At 36.9% G+C, this 20,049-nt stretch overlaps 1 protein-coding gene across 1 annotated transcript in view; it reads right to left on the reverse strand.

The window, feature by feature from the left end:
• Positions 1-1,385: 1,385 nt before the first annotated feature.
• The window catches only part of LOC117661223 (flavin-containing monooxygenase 3-like), a 26,195-nt gene continuing 7,531 nt past the window's right edge, over positions 1,386-20,049 (reverse strand). Inside the window, exons 3-9 of the mRNA XM_034409845.3 lie at positions 17,755-17,943; positions 14,847-15,009; positions 13,796-13,938; positions 12,847-13,046; positions 8,749-9,107; positions 8,203-8,275; positions 1,386-1,834 (exon numbers count right to left, since the gene is read on the reverse strand). Coding sequence (XP_034265736.1) covers positions 1,492-1,834; positions 8,203-8,275; positions 8,749-9,107; positions 12,847-13,046; positions 13,796-13,938; positions 14,847-15,009; positions 17,755-17,943 — 1,470 coding nt within the window. The 3' untranslated portion in view covers positions 1,386-1,491. The remainder of the gene's footprint in view (positions 1,835-8,202; positions 8,276-8,748; positions 9,108-12,846; positions 13,047-13,795; positions 13,939-14,846; positions 15,010-17,754; positions 17,944-20,049) is intronic.

A 20,049-nucleotide genomic window follows, 5' to 3' on the forward strand; every position in this document is an offset into this window, starting at 1 on the left:
TTTTCATTCATTTCTACCAACTCAGGGAGAAGCCTAAAAATAGAGTTTTGTCCCTTATAAGATTGTGATAGTGAATAACACTGAAAAATAAACAACAAAACCTGGGTTCAACATCTCTCATTATTTTCTGGACAGTGAAATGGGGAAAAGTTGAGTTTCTGCAACTAAAGATAAATTTATATTTTAGAATATTATTAAAGTGGAATAATACAAAACATGTTTTCTTCTTTCCCAATAGAATAATGAAATTCTTGTAACTGCAGAATACTTGGAGGAGCCAAGATAGCAATACATTAGCAGAATTTAAAATACGCTTCTGGCTTGTAACAGACCTTACTACTTCTGGCTTAACCTCATGCCCCCATAATTGGCAAGAAAAGAACCCAGACGAGTCAACAACATTACTGGAGTCAACAACATTACTAATTTTTTTAAATTAGCATTTTTAAAAAATGCTAATATCATTGTAGAACAACCAAGCTGATAAAGGGCGTGGTTGGAGGCACTGGATAAGTTTAGACTGGAGAAAATTGCAGAGGGATTGCAATTACCTTCAATATCTGAAGTGCTGTCACATAGAACCCTTTGGGTCACTGGCCACAGTTCCCCACAGCATTTTTGCCTTAGGCTGTAGGACAGGACAGATGTCTGGCTTCTGCACAGGAATCTGCACATGTAATCAGCACTGAAATGCTTTGAAGTCCTCTACCAGTTCTGAGAGTCTGCTACCGAGTGTGCACTTTGCACGCATGCGCACCTGAGGAGTGCCCACACAGCACAAAAAAGGAACATTTTGAAGCCTTCCGAGTCTGCAAAGGCAAGTAGAATAGCGGGGGGGGGGGATCCCCTGTGCCACACAATTTAGATTAGCTAGAAAGCAGGAAATCCAACGGTTCTAGTTAATACAAATTGCACATCACAGCCTTGGTAGTACAGTGGTCTAAGGCACCCTGTTATTAAGCTGGTTATTAAGACCAGCTGCCTGCAATTACTGCAGGTTCGAATCTCGCCAAGGCTCAAGGTTGACTCAGCCTTCCATCCTTTCAAAGGTAGGTAAAATGAGGACCCAGATTATGGGGGCAATAAGATGACTTTGTATAAATATACAAAAGAATGAAGGCTATTGCTTAACGCACTGTAAGCCGCCCTGAGTCTCCGGAGAAGGGTGGCATATAAATCAAATTAAAAAAAAACAACAACAGCTGATCATCACCCAGCTGATTGTCAGAAATACCGGTTCGCCCGCAAAACACCGGTAGCAGTTTTTACTACCAGTTCAGGAGAACCGGTCTGAGCCGGTAGCATTTCACCCCTGCATGTAATGCTTGGCTGATGATCTCTTAAAATGTTTGTCAAATTTTATGTGGACTCTGCATGTGCAGGTATTCAGCACTCTTTTGAAATGTTTATTATGAAACCTGAGATTATTTTGCTTTCCAATAAAACATAGTTTAGAATCCCATGACATTTTCTAATTTGATATTGAAGTTACTAGTTCAACAATATAAAAATAGCAGCAAGGAGAAATGGAATTACAAGGATTTTGAGCAAGACAGAGAAAGAGAAACACTTCTGAGAGTTGGGTACAGTTCGTGTCCTTGTGACCTTCATTGTTCGGTCCCACTGAGTTAGGATGGCATCTCTTGCTCCATCCCACTTCCCTGGCCCAGTGAGGCGAAATTGATATGGACTGCAGGGGCCAAAGAAGACTTTCAGTGCCAGCCAGGGATCCGTCAAAAAGAGAAGTGGGATGTTGGGCTTGACACCTATGTTGGAGGAGATTTCATCCATATAGAGAATGTAATCTGTTTGCAGGGTGTCACTCTGGCCAAACCTTAAAAGAAAAAAGAAAGGAGAAAGTTTGGTAGAAGCATTTCTAACAACAAGGAAAAACTAAGGAAAGCCTCACTCTCCTTTATTTAATTTTGGTTTCTATTAGGGAGCCATGAGCCAAATTTATGTAAGGAAAGAATATTATGGTATAATATGGTATAGGATCTTCTGCTTGAGTATGGGATTGGACTAGAAAACTTCTAAGGTCTCTTTCAACTCTGTTATTTTGTATTATGATGAAGTAAGTTATGGGTCATGAAAGCTTATGTCTTTAAATAAAATGTCTTAGCAGAAAAATGCTACCAGACTCCTCTAGAATTTTTACAAGAAGGAGAGATTTTGTTTTTTGTTCCTTCTCAATGTTAAGAGTATCAAAACAAAAGATAGTTGTAGACTACCCCTCAAGGTGGCTGCTGAACGTTAAGAGGCTTTTTCCTTCTTATTGACAATCTACTGCTTTTGCTGCCAAAGCTGGTTATCTGGCATTGCTGCTCTCTGGATTTGAATGGGAGCTCTGTTGTTTTGAATAATCTTTGTTCTCTCTGTAAGGAAGTATAGCACATTTCTGGATGCTGAAGGGCTTTCATTTGATTTACATTAATACTGAACTCTTACCGCAGGATTTTTGTATTTTTTGAATTCACAAAACATTTGAAGTTTATCTCTTTTAAATTTTTCTTTTAACCTTGGATTGAAATATCCAGACAATATATTCTTGTTTCCTTCTGTTTTAGTGTTCTTTGTTCTCTGATCAATTTACACAAAGTACCAATATATCGGATTACAGACAAGCAATGGTGGCTTGTTGGGTAATATGCATCTTTTTTTTTTTTTTATTGCAAAAGTTTTACAATTACATTTTCACCCCTTTTTTTCACCCCCCCACCTCCCTCCCCAAACTTCCCGTCCTCCCTAGCCCTCCCTAACCCTCTCCCCCAGACTTCCCTATTATATACTCATAACTAATAATACTGATATATATACCTGCACCCATCCCTCCCCCTATATAATTTTCCCTCTTTATCTCTTTACATTAAAATATTTCTAATACATTGTTTTCAAATAAAAGCTATTTGGTACTTTCTAGTTTGGTATTTGTTCTGAACATATTCTATCCACCTTTTCCATTCCCATTCATAAGTCTCTTGTGAACAATCTTTTAAATATGCTGAAATCTTCGCCATTTCTGCAAAACTGGCCATCTTCAAAGTCCATTCCTCGATAGTAGGCAAAGCTTCATTCTTCCAATATTTACCTATCAACAATCTTGCTGCTGTTATCATATACAATATTAATTTTATTTCACCCCGTGTAAAACCCTTAACTATACCCAATAAAAACAATTGTGGAGAAAATTGAATTTTTTTCTTCAAAACATTCTGCATGACCCACCATATTTTTATCCAAAAAGCCTTAACTTTCCTACAGGTCCACCAAACATGATAATACGTAGCATCCAAACATTCACATCTCCAACATTTTGGCTGAACATTAGGGTACATACATGACAACTTTTTAGGATCTAGATGCCATCTATAAAACATTTTATAAAAATTTTCCCTCAAATTCTGCGACTGTGTAAATTTAACATTCTGAACCCAAATTTTTTCCCATGTTTCCAACATCACTGGTTCTTCAAAATTTTGTGCCCACTTAATCATACAATCTTTAACTAATTCCGTTTCTGAATCCCTTTCTAGCAAAACATTGTAAAGCCTTTTAATATGCATTGGACCTTTCTCTCTTATATGTCTAACCAATTCTTCCTCATGCAACATAATACCAGTTTTTTGGTCCTCTTTCCATCTCAATTGTAATTGATTATATTGTAACCAGGTTAAATTAATCCCTTCGTCCAACAGTGTCTGCAATGTCTTCAACTGCCATCTGCCCGCATCTGTAAAAAGAACCTCTTTGTATAAAACCCCCCCGAGTGACATTATATTTGTATTCCACAAGGTATGACCAAGATCCAGCCATAGCGGTATTTTATAATCCCATTTGAGTCGGTGCTTCTTCCAAACTCTCATCAAAGAGTCTCTAAATATATGACTTTTAAATACTTTATCAACTTTGTCATCATAAAATAGGTAAGCATGCCATCCAAATTCAAGATCAAAACTTTCTGCATTCAATATTCCAGCCTTTTTACTTCCAAACCAATCACTTGTTAAAGTTAAAGCTGCTGCATCATAATATAACTGTAGGTTTGGAAGTTTAAGGCCTCCTCTTTCTGGAACATCTTGCATAATTTTCAATTTCACTCTCGGCTTTTTCTCGTTCCAGACAAACTTATTAAGTCCAGTTTGCCAAACTTTCAGTTGTTTATCACTTTTAAGCACCGGAATCATTTGAAACAAAAACAGAAATCTTGGCAAAATGTTCATCTTAACTGCTGCTATTCTTCCAAGTAAAGACAGTTGCAGCTTTTTCCAAGTCTCCATGTCTTTCTGAACCTCTCGCCACAACACCTCATAGTTATTTTGAAACAATTTCATGTTTGATTCTGCAACCTGAACTCCAAGATATTTTACCTTAGGTACAGTTTCAAAACCTGCCCTCCTTTCAAACTCATGTTTACGATCTTGTGTCATATTTTTGACTATCATTTTAGTCTTTTTTGAGTTCACTCTAAAACCTGAAACTCTACCATAGTCTTGTATAATGTCGTTCATCAAGATTATTGATTCCATTGGTTGTGATAGGGTAACCACCAGATCATCTGCAAATGCCTTTATTCTATAATCCTCTTGCCTTATCATTATGCCTTTCAAAATTTTTGAGTCCCGTATTATATTTAGCAAGACTTCCAATGTTAAAATAAATAAAAGTGGGGACAACGGACATCCCTGTCTTGTTCCTTTTTCAATTTTAAACTCTGTCGTCAAACTTCCATTAATAATAATCTGTGCTTTTTGCTCTTGATAAATTGCTGAGATCGCCTGTATAAATTGGTCCCCAAAGCCCATCTTTTTTAAAGTCTTTAGTAGAAAATTCCAATCCACTCTATCAAAGGCCTTCTCCGCATCCAAAAAAACCAGCACTGCAGAAATCTGTTTATTCTTATCAAGATATTCCAATAAGTCTATTACTTGCCTTACATTGTCCTTCATATATCTGCCCTCAATAAATCCCGCTTGGTCCGCATGAATCACCTTTTGGATTACTGGCATCAACCTGTTGGCTAATACCTTCGCATAAATTTTATAGTCTGTGTTCAAAAGAGATATTGGTCTATAGTTCTCTGGTTTTTTAGGACCAACTTGTTCTTTTGGTATCAAAGATATATAAGCAGTTGTCCAGGATGGGGGTATTTTACCCCCTTGTTGAATATTGCAAAATAAATCTCTAAGTTGTCCCACCATTTCAGCTTGTAAAGTTTTGTAATACACTGCAGTCAAACCATCCGTGCCAGGAGCTTTGGCTGTTTTTAGCTGTTTAATTGCTGCTGTTATCTCCTCCTCTGTTATAGGATAATTCATTCTTTCCTTTTGTTGATCAGTAATTTTTGTAACTCTCTTATCCTTTAAATATTTTTCTATAAGTCCATTCTGCACCTCTTCTTTGGCATATAGTTTAGTATAATAATCCACAAAAGCTTCTTTAATTAGTTTTTGTTGAAAGATTTCTTTCCCTCCAATATCAATACTATCAATAGTCCGTATACTTTGTTTTTTCCTCAATGTGTAAGCCAACCATCTGCCCGGTTTGTTAGCGTTGCAAAATGTATTATGCTTCGCATATTGTAAACTTGTTGCAACTTGTTCCGCCATAAGCATTTGAAATTGGTCTTTCAAAAGTTTTATAGCACTTCGTATTCTTTCATCTGTTGGATTTTTAATAAGTAACTGTTCTTTATTCTTTATTTCCATTTCCAACTCAGATCTTTTCTTTTGTCGGAGCAGTCTATGTTTAGAGTTCATGTAGATGAGTACCCCTCTCATATAAGCTTTACTTGCATCCCAAACAATTTCAATTGGGGTACCTTTATTCAAATTTATTTCAAAAAATTCTTTCAAGTGCTTTTTAAGTTCTATTGTATTTTTTTCATATCTAAACAAGTTCTCATTTAATCTCCAAGAACGTCTCTCAACCTTATCCATCTCAATTTCTATCCATACAGGGCTATGGTCAGTCAGAGTTCTTGGAAAAATCTTTGTTCTTTTTGTCTTAACAAGTAGATCATTTGACAACAGGATAAAATCAATCCTAGAAAAAGATCTATGTCTATCCGAAAAAAAAGTATAGTCCAATTCTTTTGGATTATGTATTCTCCAAACATCTTTTAATTCCATATCTTCTTTCATATCAAAAAAAGTCTGTGGTAGTCTAATTCTAGACTTTGCCAAGCTCTTTTTATCTAGTTTAGAATCAATTACTCCATTCCAGTCTCCCATAATTAAAATAGATCTATAGTCCCATTGCAATATTTTAGTATGTAACATCTTGTAAAAATAATCCTGTTGTTGGTTGGGAGCATAAATTCCAATCAAAAGAATTTGACCATTTGCTGTGAGCAATTCAATTGCTACAAACCTACCATCTTGATCTGCTTCTATAACTTTCGCTGTTAATTTTTTATTTACATAAATAACCACACCATTCTTTTTCTGCGAAGTTGAAGATATATAATGTGCTCCTAGTTTTGAATTTATCAAATATTTTTGATCTTGAGTTGTGATATGCGTTTCTTGTAAACATATTATATCATTATTAAATTGTTTCAAATATGTAAATAATTTCTTCCTTTTCTGTGCTGAATTCAACCCATTGACATTCCAAGATAGACACTTAAAGGTCATCAGCCTCTTTCTGGAGCACAGAGCAAAATATTTGAAGTTCATCCGAGAGCTTCGATCTCACTCCTCCCATAGCTCCACTCTCTTGTACGATACTCTTAACTGCCTTCTTGTCTTGTCTTTCCTGTTGTTGTTGTTGCTTTTGTTTAAGTAGCTTGGATTGGGCTCTAGTTATACGTTGATCTTTAACTTCTGTCAACTGAATCAAATCCAAAATTGGAGAAGAATCCAGCAAGGGCTCACTCAAAAAACCTCCTTCTGCACCTTGCACTACTTCTAATTCCTGCTTGGACTGTTCTTGCAATTGCCTCTCTTCACTCTCTTTAATCTCCAAAACTGTGGATGTACGTGGAGATGGTGTTCTTTCCTTAAGAATAGTAGTGTAAAAGTGTTGTGCCTTCTCCACGGTATTCAACCGATACCCTTCTCCCTTGTATCTAAAAATTAACCCAGCTGGTGCGTCCCACCGGAAGGGTATCTGTAAATTTCTCAGTTCCTTAACAAGAAAACCAAATTCTTTTCTGGCTTTCAGCATTTTAGGAGGTAATTCTTTAAAGATTTGAAGTCGTGAACCCCCCACTTGTACAGAAGTATAAAAATATGCATCTTTAATTGAAAGGTTTTTTGAAAACTTTGATGAGATGATAATATTTTTGGATAAAGATTCACAAAAGAACTCTGAACTTAAAGTTGCAAATCAGAGAGATTTCCCCATAGCTAGAGAACTAACTGAGTTGATCCCATGCGGCACTTTGAAGTTCAAGGCTGCATATCCTTACAATACTAGGAGTCTGTCTGACTGAATGGGAAAGTGACAAATTCTTTTATTTTTTCCTATGAAGACTGAGGGAAATTGGAAGATTTATTACACCTAACTGGAAACCATTTCTATTTGGACTTTATTGGGAAGATAGACACACTGTGGAGACTGAATCTATTATATTTAATTAGATAACAATTGATAAGAGAAGGCATTAAGAAACAAGAACAAGAAATGTGGATATTTGATCCAAGACAAATGACTTTTAACTTTTGGGATGATTTGTGATAGATAAGATGCCATGGCAAACTTTCTTCAAGTGGTTTACAATAACTATTTGTTTTGAAACCTTAATCTTGTCCTTTTATTATTATTATTCTTTTTCCTGTTAACTATTTTGTCATTAATATAGTATATAGAAGACAGGTCAATCAATAATTTGCAAATAGATTTACTAGTTTAAAAATGTGTGTATGGGGGATGTTTTGCAAGGGGTGGGAACTTATATTGTAGTAATGGATAATGTGTATATGTATTGTTTTTTGTTTAATGCTCTTTTTTTTGTCTTGATTGTTTTGAGTCTTCTTTTATTTTTTAATCTTTTTATTTTTTTGGCGTTTTGTATTTCACCTTTCTTTTGAATAAAATAAAATAGAATGAAGACAAAGATAGTAGTGGATTGTCTCCAAAGTACTTTTAATATTTTAGAAAATCATCCCAAAAGTTAAAAGGACTTTTAGGACTTGAAGTGATGGTATGAACATTTCTTACATGAGTAGAGATTTAAAAGGTCATATCTGCAATACATACCATTTGAGCTTCTTCCCCATTTTCTCATCTATATCATCCATCATGGTGGTCTTTGAAGGCAGTTTACATAATCCTGTAGAAGAAGGAAGAATTGGCTATGATTTCTTATGATAATCACTTTTTTCACAGATACAATAAGGATATCCTTCTACCCATCTCTTTATTCATACATTCTGCATTATTTTAAGTGAAGTGACTTCATAATATACAACCTGAATTTTCAATATGATTTGAGAAGCTGGATATAGGCAAAGTATTATCAAAAAGAAGTGTTAAAAAACAATGGTACCTGAAGAAAATATTAAATATGGATGATCATTCAGAATATTTTGACCCTGATCTGACAAGTTAACTGCAATTACCAAAGCAGAGATTTAGTTTCTGGCCATGGATCATTCATATCAGAGGTTAAGTTTTACTCTGAATATAAGCCAGCTCTGTATGATTCATGTAAAATTAGGACTAGTAATTGTATTAATTTGAAGACATGAAAATATCAAGTAATATGTGAAACGGGACATCCTGATATACAGCATTATCACTAACCCTTAAATACTCGTGTAGCCCAGCGAGCCTGAAGCTCAGCGGTTGGGATAGCTGATCCAAGAGATTGGACTAAGCCAATGACTGCCATGGTTGGTTTCTCCAACAGAGGGGGGAGGATACTTTTGTATAGGGTGACTTCATTATTTCTACTCTTTATAATGGATTCATCATCCATGAAAGGGTAGGCAAAGGTGTAGCCTGTAGCAAAGATGACATAATCAAGGCCTTCCAGCACAGTCCCATCTTGAAATATTGCAGAGGTTTCTGTAAATTGTTTCACATTGGGTTTAACCACAACAGTGCCACAGATAATGCGGCTCGGGAGGTCATCATTGAAGACAGGCTCCTTTCGCAGAGTCCTAGGCAGAAAGAGAAGAGAGGGGGACCTTTAGGTTGGCAGATATCACTTTTTTTAAAGGGTCATACTGTATATCTGTATAACATATACTGTATGTTATATAGTTGCTGTCTCAGGATATGTCAGGTACAAAAAACAGGGTCCATATGTGAAGTTTCTGAATTATTGATTTATTGTTAAAGCCTATGCACAGGAATCTTTTAGATCAGGGCTGTCAAACTCCCATCCCATGGGCTGGATGCATCACATGCTAGCCATGTACACTGATTTAGCGAAGGGGAAAAAGTCTAGATATGTCACGTGACGCTGCCATGATGACACAAGTTTGATACTTTCTGCACCTGGAAAGAACTAGATAAGAGTCAACAGCTTTCAAGGGAAGTTGGACTTCATTCTTTGGTGGCTATATAAGGATTCTAAATGGATGTCTCATTTAACTCATCACCCTGACTCTGCCACGCTCTCTCTCCTACAGAAAGAGAGTTGTAGGGGAATCAGTCTTCATTTTCTTCTTCTTCTTGGAAACTCTTCATCCTTTCTACCTGATCTGCAGCAACAGAATGCTGATACATGCTCTTTATTAACATTATTGTTCTTTTTGAACAATTTGATCAAATGCATTTGCTTGCTTTATGATATATGGATTTATTATATAAATTCTCAGCCATTTTATTCTTCCCCAGTTTTCTTTTTTTCATGTTTAAATTATTTACATTGCACTGTTCTACTGTTTGATACATGTTCAAACATACACACTTCATTGTTTGAGAGCAGATTTGAAAGAAAAAGAAGACTTCTACCTGGAATTTCAGCTTAGCTTCAGGGGAAATTGTTCTCCTGAAGCTAAGCCTTATAAGGCCGAAATAGATCTATCTTAGTCTCCTAATGAGCAGCAAAGGGTCTGCTGGCTGCCAGAAAAAGAAAAAAAAAGCCCAGAAACTAGTGAATTGTGATTTCACTGAACTAGGGCTGCATAATATCTTGGTTTACGTAGGTAGAACCTGGCTAAAGAGACGTACACATAAAACCTACGAAAAAGAAAGAAACACACACACACACACACACACACATATATATACACACACACACACATTGACTACATTATATATTTTATATGTGGCCCATGCAAGGCAAAAGGTTGGACATCCATATTCTATAGCATTCTTGACAGCATCTCTTAGACTTAGAGGAAGCTTTCCCAAATTATAAACTGTACCTCTCTTGGGGAAGTGCAGGCTTTGTCCAGGAGAGGTGTGAAAAACCTTTTAGTTGTACATCATTACAATAAACCCACTTTTCCCAAAGTTTCATTGTATTGTTTTCATTTTGGTATTTGGATTTTTAAGGGAGGTGTGTGTGTATATGTGTGTGTGTGTAATGTATGTATACATTAATGTATAATATATGTATATGTATGTATGTATATATAGATATAGCCAACAGCAGGAAAAATGTCCAGTGGGGTACTGTAGTAGCCTGCAGTCTGGACTAAGCATGTAAATTGTTGCCAAGTGACACAATCTGGACAACAGCAGCTTAAATAGTAAATACATATCTGCTTCCCACGAATGGGATTTCCAGGCAAGCAGGTACTAACACAGCTCTGAATGAGCCAATGGGCAGATCAGGCCAACAGATTTATGAGTAGACCGGTTTACCCCCGGCTAATGCCTCTCCATGTTAGCCAATACTATAGAGAAATCAGACCAATGGTTTTTTTTTAATACACTAGTCCACCCATTTAGGTAATGCTGGTAGATTAGATCAACTGATCATCCTAACTAGATTGACCTGCATAGTGGTGCTATTCTCTTCCCAAATCATGATCCTTTCTTCTAATACACACTGTCTCTTCATTCTCCCTCCTCATCTTGTTTTATAGGAATCAATATATAGTGTTAATTAGGGTTATATCTGGGAAGACTCCAAACCTTGTGTTCCAAGTTCTTTAAATCAGCCCTATATCACAGTTCATGACTGCCACAAAACAGTCATAGCACAAAGCTGTACAACAGTAGGGATTATTATACTGAACAGACTTCCACTCCCTAGATAAAATATTTAAAATTCTTCAAGTCTTTGCTAAAAGTCCTGAAGCTTTCAAAACCAACCCCTAAAGAAAAATTTAAGGAATGTAATTGTGTTAGCTTATTGGGAGTGACATAAAAGTTTATGTAACATTTGCTGGACTGGATTTTGGCTTTGAACTGATATGAATGAGAAAATAATAGATTTCCTGAACTTTGACTATTTTCTTCTAATCTCAGTGTTTGTATAAAGTGAAGTGTGTGTCTTGCACAAATCAAACTCACTTCAGAAGAATATTTAAACTATTTAGCAATTCAGATAGACAGTGATTTATTTACTGATTTCTTCTTGCAGTTTAGTATGTTTCTTGGAAAAGTCAAATTATTGTTGTTATAGTTGGTTTATCTAGAAATAGATTTAGTTTAAAAGTTAATTTCTTTCCAGCGGGATAACAGATTGACATTTTAAGGATTTTTTTCCAGAGAATATGGAAGAGTACTGTTGCATCCAATGTACATACCAGGGCCGTCTTAACAGCATTATGCGCCCGGGCAAAGCAGTGTACTGGGGCCCCTATGACAATTACTCACAGGAATAAAAATGTAAATGGTTGATACAATTAAACATATATTTACATATTAATATTAATTTAAAAATGCAGTAAAGTGTTATAAATATGTTGCTGTATTTGTATGATACAAGGTGCATTGAAGGGTTAACATACACAGATTAGTATGAGGCCCCTATATTCGTGGGGCCCACGGGCAAGTTCCCATCAGGCCCATGCTTTTTCTTGCCCCATTAATATGTTTGATTTGGCAAATTTTTATTCTGCTTCAAGGAATGGAACATAACTTATTCAGCTTTACAAATTCAATCTGTAAGGATACATCTATATTTTCATTAATCCTAATGTTGTTAGAATTATCAAAAATTCTATTATATTTGTTACTTCAGTTAATTTACTTCAGTGCTATCAAAAAGGAGAATCCTTCTACACCTCTGTAGATATCATGTAGAAAATGATATGAGCACATTAATAATCTTGTAGAAATGTTAGTGTACTATTATTAGCATTGAAGAAAATGGTGCCATTTGTGGCTGGAACTTTTCTGACTTTAGGTGTAATATAAATGGCTTAGGAAATTGAATCAAATTTTATGCCCCTCACCCCCACCCCAGAAAAAGGGGTGTATCAAGAGTGTACAACTTTTTGTGGGCCAAAAGCTGTAGTTGATTTTTAAGTGGCCAATTTTACACTACCAGAACTAGAGGACAGAAGAAAAATGAATTTGATTTAGCTGTATTTACATCAACATTGGAATTAAATTAAATGTAGCCAATACTGTTACTCTAGTCATACATTTAAACAACTTTAAACTTTCATTTTACAAGTGATTTATTAATATGCTAAGGCAGCTTCCCCATTCTTGGACCCATCATCAGATATATTAGAATGATTTCCATTATTTTCCACCAGCATATCTACTCTGACTTGATCAGGAATTAGCTAAAGCATTTTGTCGTATGAGTTTTGGATTATTATATTAGTTTGTTTATTATAGTGTTTTGAAAGCTGTATCAAAAATCACTCAATCAAAAGATGAATATAAGCCTTCTAAGTAAGCAATACATTTGCCTATCAGTGTGGATCTGGCAGATAGGAATGTGTTTTCACAGAATCTCATTATAAGCTCTTGTTCATATATTACCTATTCACAGGTATCAGGCCATAGTTCTCATGTTTAAACCATCTGTTCATTTTCCTCACATACAGCCAGTCAGAAATGGCTGTTGGGAGGGCATTTTTGAGGAATGTTTCAAAGCGAGTTACGATCAACATGTCCCAAGGGTAGCCTTTGTCCCAGACACGACTCATTATCCAGGATCCACTTCTAGAGCTGATGCAAACCTTTAAAAAACAAGGAGAGGATACCAAAGTATGAAATCCATGTTCTGGGGCCATGCATGCCACCATCTCAACTCCCTCCCATATTGTTGTTGTTGTTAGTTGCGAAGTCATGTCCGACCCATTGCAACCCCATGGACAATGTTCCTTCAGGCCTTCCTGTCCTCTACCTTCCTCTGGAGTCCATTTAAGCTCACTCCCTTCCATATACAAGGTATTTTTAATCACATTTGGAGACTTCTCACATTGTAAGAATCCAGAGTGTACAAACATTTTCTGTTTGCAGAACAATTAGGTTTCATTGTGTCTTAATATATTATGTGGACTCAGTCTCTATTATTGTAACCATCAACTATAGTTTAATATTGGCTGTATACCTCCAGTTAAACTATGGTTTAACACAATGTGACGTCATCTTAGATCACTATGACAGATTGGTAAAGGTCTTTCAAGGCTTTAGAGTGAAGTATCCATATTGTACTAATGGAAAATTCCTCCATGTAGATGTATTAGAAATTGAACTTGAATCCTTCTGCATGTAATTCATCTGGATCCTCCTGTATAATCCCTAATTTATCTCATTATAATCCCTATTTTTTCTCATTACGCTATGTGCAAATCGTTATAAACATTGCACGTTTTAAGATTTTTTGAAATAGACCCTCTAGGAAATGGCACAGCTTTGGACGGGTTACTCTGAGAACTAGAACAACTACAACTAGAACTGAGGACTATCAGGGTAGAGGCAATACCTGAGAGGCTGTGTGACTGAGCTCAACAGCAATGTCGCTCCCAGAATTGCCTAGGCCAATTACCAGAACTTTCTTCCCCCTGAACTTTTCAGGGCCTTTGTATTCCCGGCTGTGGAAGAAGGCACCCTGAAATTTCTCTAACCCTGTGTGAAAAAAGTTTGAAAACAAATTATGATTGTAACAATTGAAATTTTCCAGCACATCAAAGCAAAACCACTGATGCAATAGAGTGAAAGCACATGGAGGTCTGACATGGATGCACATCTTCAGTTTTCCCACTGATACTGTTCTTATCATCTCATCTTCTACTATTACTGTTTCGTAGAGTAATTGGTCTGAATGCCCCACTGCCCTTAAAAATGAAGTTTCCTGTTAAGTCAATGGGATTTTCTTTATAGCTTTGGAGGGAAGGATTTTAAATAGGATAGTGGCATAGGAGAAAATGGTTTTAAAATTCCTTCTCATCTGCCATGATTCTAGTCCAGTTCCCCACTGCTAGCAACTACTGTTAAAAGTAAAACTGATATATTAATGTAGTCATGAATTTAACTTTAGGCTCAATTTTGCTTTGAAATAACTGTTAGGAAGAAGATACAATGCACTTTAGCTGCATCAAGAAAAAGTATGAGAATCTCTTGTATCGCTCATAGAAACAATTCACAAAGTATGTTTCATCATTTGTAGTTTATCAAAGGTTGGTTCTGTTTAGTCATTATGAAAAATATAAAACTGTCCATGTTAAGAGTGGAAAAGTGGTGCCCCTTTTAAACTGTGCTGATTCAGTCAGAGACAGGCATGTTTATCACAATATAGATGCTTGCCCAGCAAATACCTTACATCTACTATTGTATATGAATTGGTTTCATGTGAGCCCAAAACCTGATATGCAGGATCAGAGGTAGTGTGGAAACTAACACATATATGTACAATATTAAAGGGGGTAGGGCTGCTCCCTCCAGTCAGATAATAACTTCCATGAATTTTAATAAATCCTAAGTAGGACATATCTTCTTGCTGTTTTTCCATATCTATTTAATTATTTGTCACTTACCAGGAAAGCTATCAACTGGGATACTTGGATACACATGATGTCCCGAGCAAACCATGACAGCATCAAAAGTAGTTGATTCCAGCTTGCCATCCTTCTGTGTCTCAACATCCCATTGACCAGAGACATGGAAATCTGAGTGCTTCTTAATATTGGTCACACGTGTCTTTGAAGAAACATTCAAGGACATATTTATTTATTTAAATAATTTATATGGCTGCCTATCTCACAACTGTGGGTCTGGGCTGCATACAAACAAAGGTTGTGTTTAAACAACAATACAATAACCGATGATACCCAAATATATCATTCATTATATCCCAGTCATAAAAATCACACTAACAACACATCTGGCTTAACTTCCTGGCCCTAATGCCTGGGGAGTTAGTATGATTCAAGTTCCAAAGCAACTATATAAATGACTACTGATGACATCTAATTGGTGTGAATGGATGCATCATGTATGAGATATATGTACATAGATTTTATATATGGATATATATCTATAATTCTTCTCAGTGGAATTTAAAAATTGACAAAAGACCATGTAATCTAATCCTATACAAGTTTACTTGTGTAATAAAACTTATCCCTAATATCTATCTGTGTGATTGCTAAGAATTGAAAGTGATTTGATCAATCAATCAATCAATCCCCAATACATGAATTTAGGATTGCAACCTGTAATATCTATGTCTCAATCTGTGCAGTATGTTAAACCAATTGTTGACAATGCAGCACTCAATAATGCTAAAGTACCCATGATGCTTCAGATCATGTATAAATATCTCCAAATTATTCTTAAATTTTATTTTAAATGGCAAAATTATTGTAAGATTGCTTGCAAGATATATGTTGAAAACAGCAAGGAATTGTGACATTTTAGGGATGATATTTCAGGCACGTTCTTTAAAAACAAAATGGGGGCAAAGCTGTATCGAAATAGTGTCTAGTTTCTGAAAAGCTTGCCAACTCTGCATAAAGCTATAATAGTGAAAACACCATGATTTATCTGGCTCAATATATAATCAGCCCCTAAAAGGAACCCAGTTTAAACAAACTAAATTAAGAACACAGATCTCCCCTCCATAATTCATCTTCAGCTTGAATTTAACATTTATAGTCAAAGAGAAAAATAGGCTCTATTTCAGATCTTCTCTTGTGAAAATTAGAATAATGTTCAAGTCAGGGGTTCAGCACATTAGGCTTATGCCAAAGGTTAAATCAGTGCAAGTTATTAATTAAATTTATTTGTTACAAATTCAACTGAGAGAATCTCGGGAATTAGTAGATCAACGAAATACTGTGGACATAATATACTTAGACTTCAGCAAGGCATTTGACAAAGTAGATCACAACCTACTTCTTCGTAAGCTAGAAAAAAGTGGGATAGATAGTTACACCACCAGATGGATTCGCAACTGGCTGACAAACCGTACTCAATGAGTAGTCATTAACGGGTCTAAGTCTACATGGAGGGAAGTAAATAGTGGTTCTGTCTTAGGCCCAGTACTCTTCAATATCTTCATAAATGACTTAGATGAAGGAATAGAAGGAGAGTTTACCAAATTTTCAGATGATACTAAGATGGCAGGAATAGCAAACACCCTAGAAGATAGGGTCAAGATCCAGATTGCTTAATAGCAGGGACTGTGAGAGGGAACTTGGAGTCTTAGTGGACAACCAGCTAAATATGAGCCAGCAGTGTGCAGCGGCAGCTTAAAAAGCCAATGCAATCCTAAATTGCATTAACAGAGGGATACTATCAAGATCAAGTGGGGTACTAATACCACTCTATAAAGCCCTAGTAAGACCACACCTAGAGTACTGCATCCAGTTTTGGTCACCACACTATAAAAAAGATGTTGAGACTCTAGAAAAAGTGCAGAGGAGAGGAACCAGGATGATTAGGGGACTGGAGACTAAAACATATGAAGAACGGTTACAGGAACTGGGCATGACTAGTCTTGTGAAGAGAAGGACCAGGGGAGACATGATAGCAGTGTTCCAATATCTGACGGGTTGTCACAACGAGGAGGGGGTCAAGCTATTTTCCAAAAGCACCTGAAGGCCAGACAAGGAATAATGGATGGAAACTGACTAAGGAGAGATTCAACCTAGAAATAAGGAGAAACTTACTGACAGTGAGAACAATCAACCAGTGGAACAGCTTGCCTTCGGAAGTTGTGGGAGCTTCATCACTTAAGACTTTCATCACTTGAGACTTTCAAGAAAAGATTTGACTGCCATTTGCCAGAAATGGTCCTGCTTGAGTGGGGGGTTGGACTAGATGACCTATAAGGTCCCTTCAAACTCTGTTAATCTGTAATCTGAATTATAAATTTTCACCAAACCAAAGAAAAAGCAATGCCAGGGATATACACAGAAGAAATGCAAAGTATTATTTTTATGCTGGTTCAAACAAGAAATGAGTCAACAGCAGCCATTTTTGTTTGCTCTTCTAATCCTATTGCCCTGCCTTATTCTCAGAATTTTATGAGAACCCTAGAATGCTTTTTTCCCTTCATTTGTTATCTCATTATTTTTCCCTTCTTCCATCCATTTTCCATCCAGAAGTCTCTCAAGACCTAGCTTTGTCCCAGGGAACTGGTCTTCAGATGTCTCCATTGCTAATCAAAGCTTTTGTGTGCATGGTTTAGGTTTTTGTAACTTTTTAATATGACTGTGTATGACATGTATATTGTTTTACACTGTTTTTACTCTTCACTGTCCAGAATCACTTCCTGGCCATATAAATTTGATGAATAAATAAATAATAAAATGTCTTTTGACTGTTATCCAGGAGCCATAAGAAGCAGTACAGATCAGTATTTTGGGGGTCCACATACTGAATATGAACCAGCAATGAAATTGTTAAAAATCCCTTCTCAATCAGTTTATAATCACTTACCTTAAACTGTATGTATTTAAGAAGATCAAAATGCTTGGCATACAGTTCAATATATTCCTGAAGTTTGGAGTTGTGCATATAGTTAGGAAAATTCTCTGGGAAAGGGAAGTCCATGTAACACATCATTTCTTTGCATGAGTTGGTAAACACAGATCTGTAAATGCTGGCTCTGCCTTCCTCTGGTGACTCCTGGCAGAGAAAGGAAAGCAAAGATGAATGTTATTTGAAATTTCTTTAAAGAAACAGAGCTGCAGAAAGTGGAAATATTTTCAGTTAACTTGAAATTTGAGGTGCTAGATTTTTCTCAGCTCTGTTTGTCGTACAAACAAAAAGGGGCAGGTAAGGATGGTATTTTCCATTGAGAGAAGTGATGGATCATTTTGAACTTGTCCATAAAATCTAGGCTTGCTATTCCAATTTTATTTGCTTGTAACAACATGGCAAGGAAAAAGTTCTTAGCTCAGCCATAGGGACACCCAAACAAAAGGTGTGCCAGAAGCAATCAAAATAGCTGATGGACACAAATAAAATACATTATTCATGAAGCAAGCAATACTCATAAAACAAGATATCTATCTCTATCAAAAAGAATAGAACTTTCTAGGGCCATTGTAAATAATACTGTAGATAATTAGCATGGAAAGCCTCAAGTGGAGCAGTCTTTCATTGTTGCAGTTTAATCATCATATGTGTGTGCCAGTAGCCAACTAGAGATGGAAATTAGAATGTCAACTGGATTGGGAAGATACATCCAATATGCATAGAGATATATGCAATACAACAGCTACCCAGATTGGATCCTGCAACATTATCCTTCATGCATTATTTGCCTTCATTTGTGAGAGATCTGGGCAGCTATTGCTTCAAACAGTTCGACTTTGTGAATCCTTCACAGCACATGGTGTCCACTTATGCATAGAATAGCCCAAAGCACACATTCCGGTGAGAGTAGTTTCTTGAGTCTGGGCTCCAGCACAAGTCTGAAAACTCGGAAGACTAAACCTCTGGTCCTGGTGACTGACCCAGATTGGGTCCTGCAATAGTAGTTACTGTTTGTCTCATTCTTGTGATTGCCATTAGTGCTGGCTCCATTGGCCTCCCCCAAGAGCCTAGTGCAGTGTTTCCCAACCTTAGCAACTTTAAGAGAATTCTGGGAATTGAAGTCGATTCGTCTGAATTCTACAATTGAGAAATATTAGTTTAGTGCAAGGGTGTCAAACTCGATTTCATTGAGGGCCGCATCAGGGTTGTGTTTGACCTTGGGGACCAGGATGGGCGTGGCCGGGGTGGGCATGGCCAGCTTGACGTCACTCATGTTGGCGGCATTTGTGGAGGCCAGAGAACTCTGGCAGCGAAAATGGGCTCCCAAGCTCAATTTTCAGCCACGATGGCCTCCTGTCGCCCTCTGCCAGTGAAAATTGATCTGGGGGGGGAGCGTACACAGCTCCCCAAGCTCTATTTTTGCTGGCAGAGGGCAGCAGGAGGCTGTCGCAGCCAAAAATGGAGCCTGGGAGGGCCGCGTGTGGCCCTCCCAAGCTCCTTTTTCACTGGCAGAGGCACTGCGGGCCAGTCCTTTGCTGTTTCTAGGGCAGCCCCATGGGACAGATCTAAGTACCCCGCAGGCCAGATCTGGCCCCCAGGCCTTGAGTTTGATACTCCTGGTCTAGTGTCTTACTAAGAGACGACTCTAGGAGATACAAGGCATTTTTCATCCCATGAAGGACAAGGCTAATAGTCCAATGGATTGTACAATCACCAGAAGGGCAAGTAATTGAATTTGTTGGAAGAAAGCCATTTGTGGGTTTCATAAGTTTTTTTTTTTGTCAAGAAAGAAGAAAGAAATGTGGCAGTTTCCTCTTACAGATTCTATTTAATCTACTAACTCTCTTTTGTTTAAGAAGACTTTGTGAGGCTGGGAAATACTTACCTACATTTGCCTCAGGCAAGTTCTCAAGAGTACAAATTGTTCTTAATAGGGATGGGGATTATACTGGCAATTATCAAAAACATTTTCAAATGTCAGAAGAGGAATCAGCAATCAGTGACATGTGAACCAGCTAACTACCATGGAATGTCAAAATTCAAAGTTTAGAGCACAGTTTATTTCCAAAGGGAAATATATCTATTTCTGAGCATTGGGTGGGTGACTATGACCTGAAGAATCTAAAAAATATTTTTGGGGGTGGCAGCCAATAATTTTTTTTCATCAATACTTCCTTACTAAAGGAAGGAAGGAAGGAAGAAAATGACTGCCTTTGTGCCACAGGCAGGATAGAACTCACAGTCTCTTGGTTT

The sequence above is a fragment of the Pantherophis guttatus genome, chromosome 3 (genome assembly GCF_059756535.1).
Source record: "Pantherophis guttatus breed Tessera chromosome 3, ASM5975653v1, whole genome shotgun sequence".
NCBI classification, from domain to species: Eukaryota; Metazoa; Chordata; class Lepidosauria; order Squamata; family Colubridae; genus Pantherophis; species Pantherophis guttatus.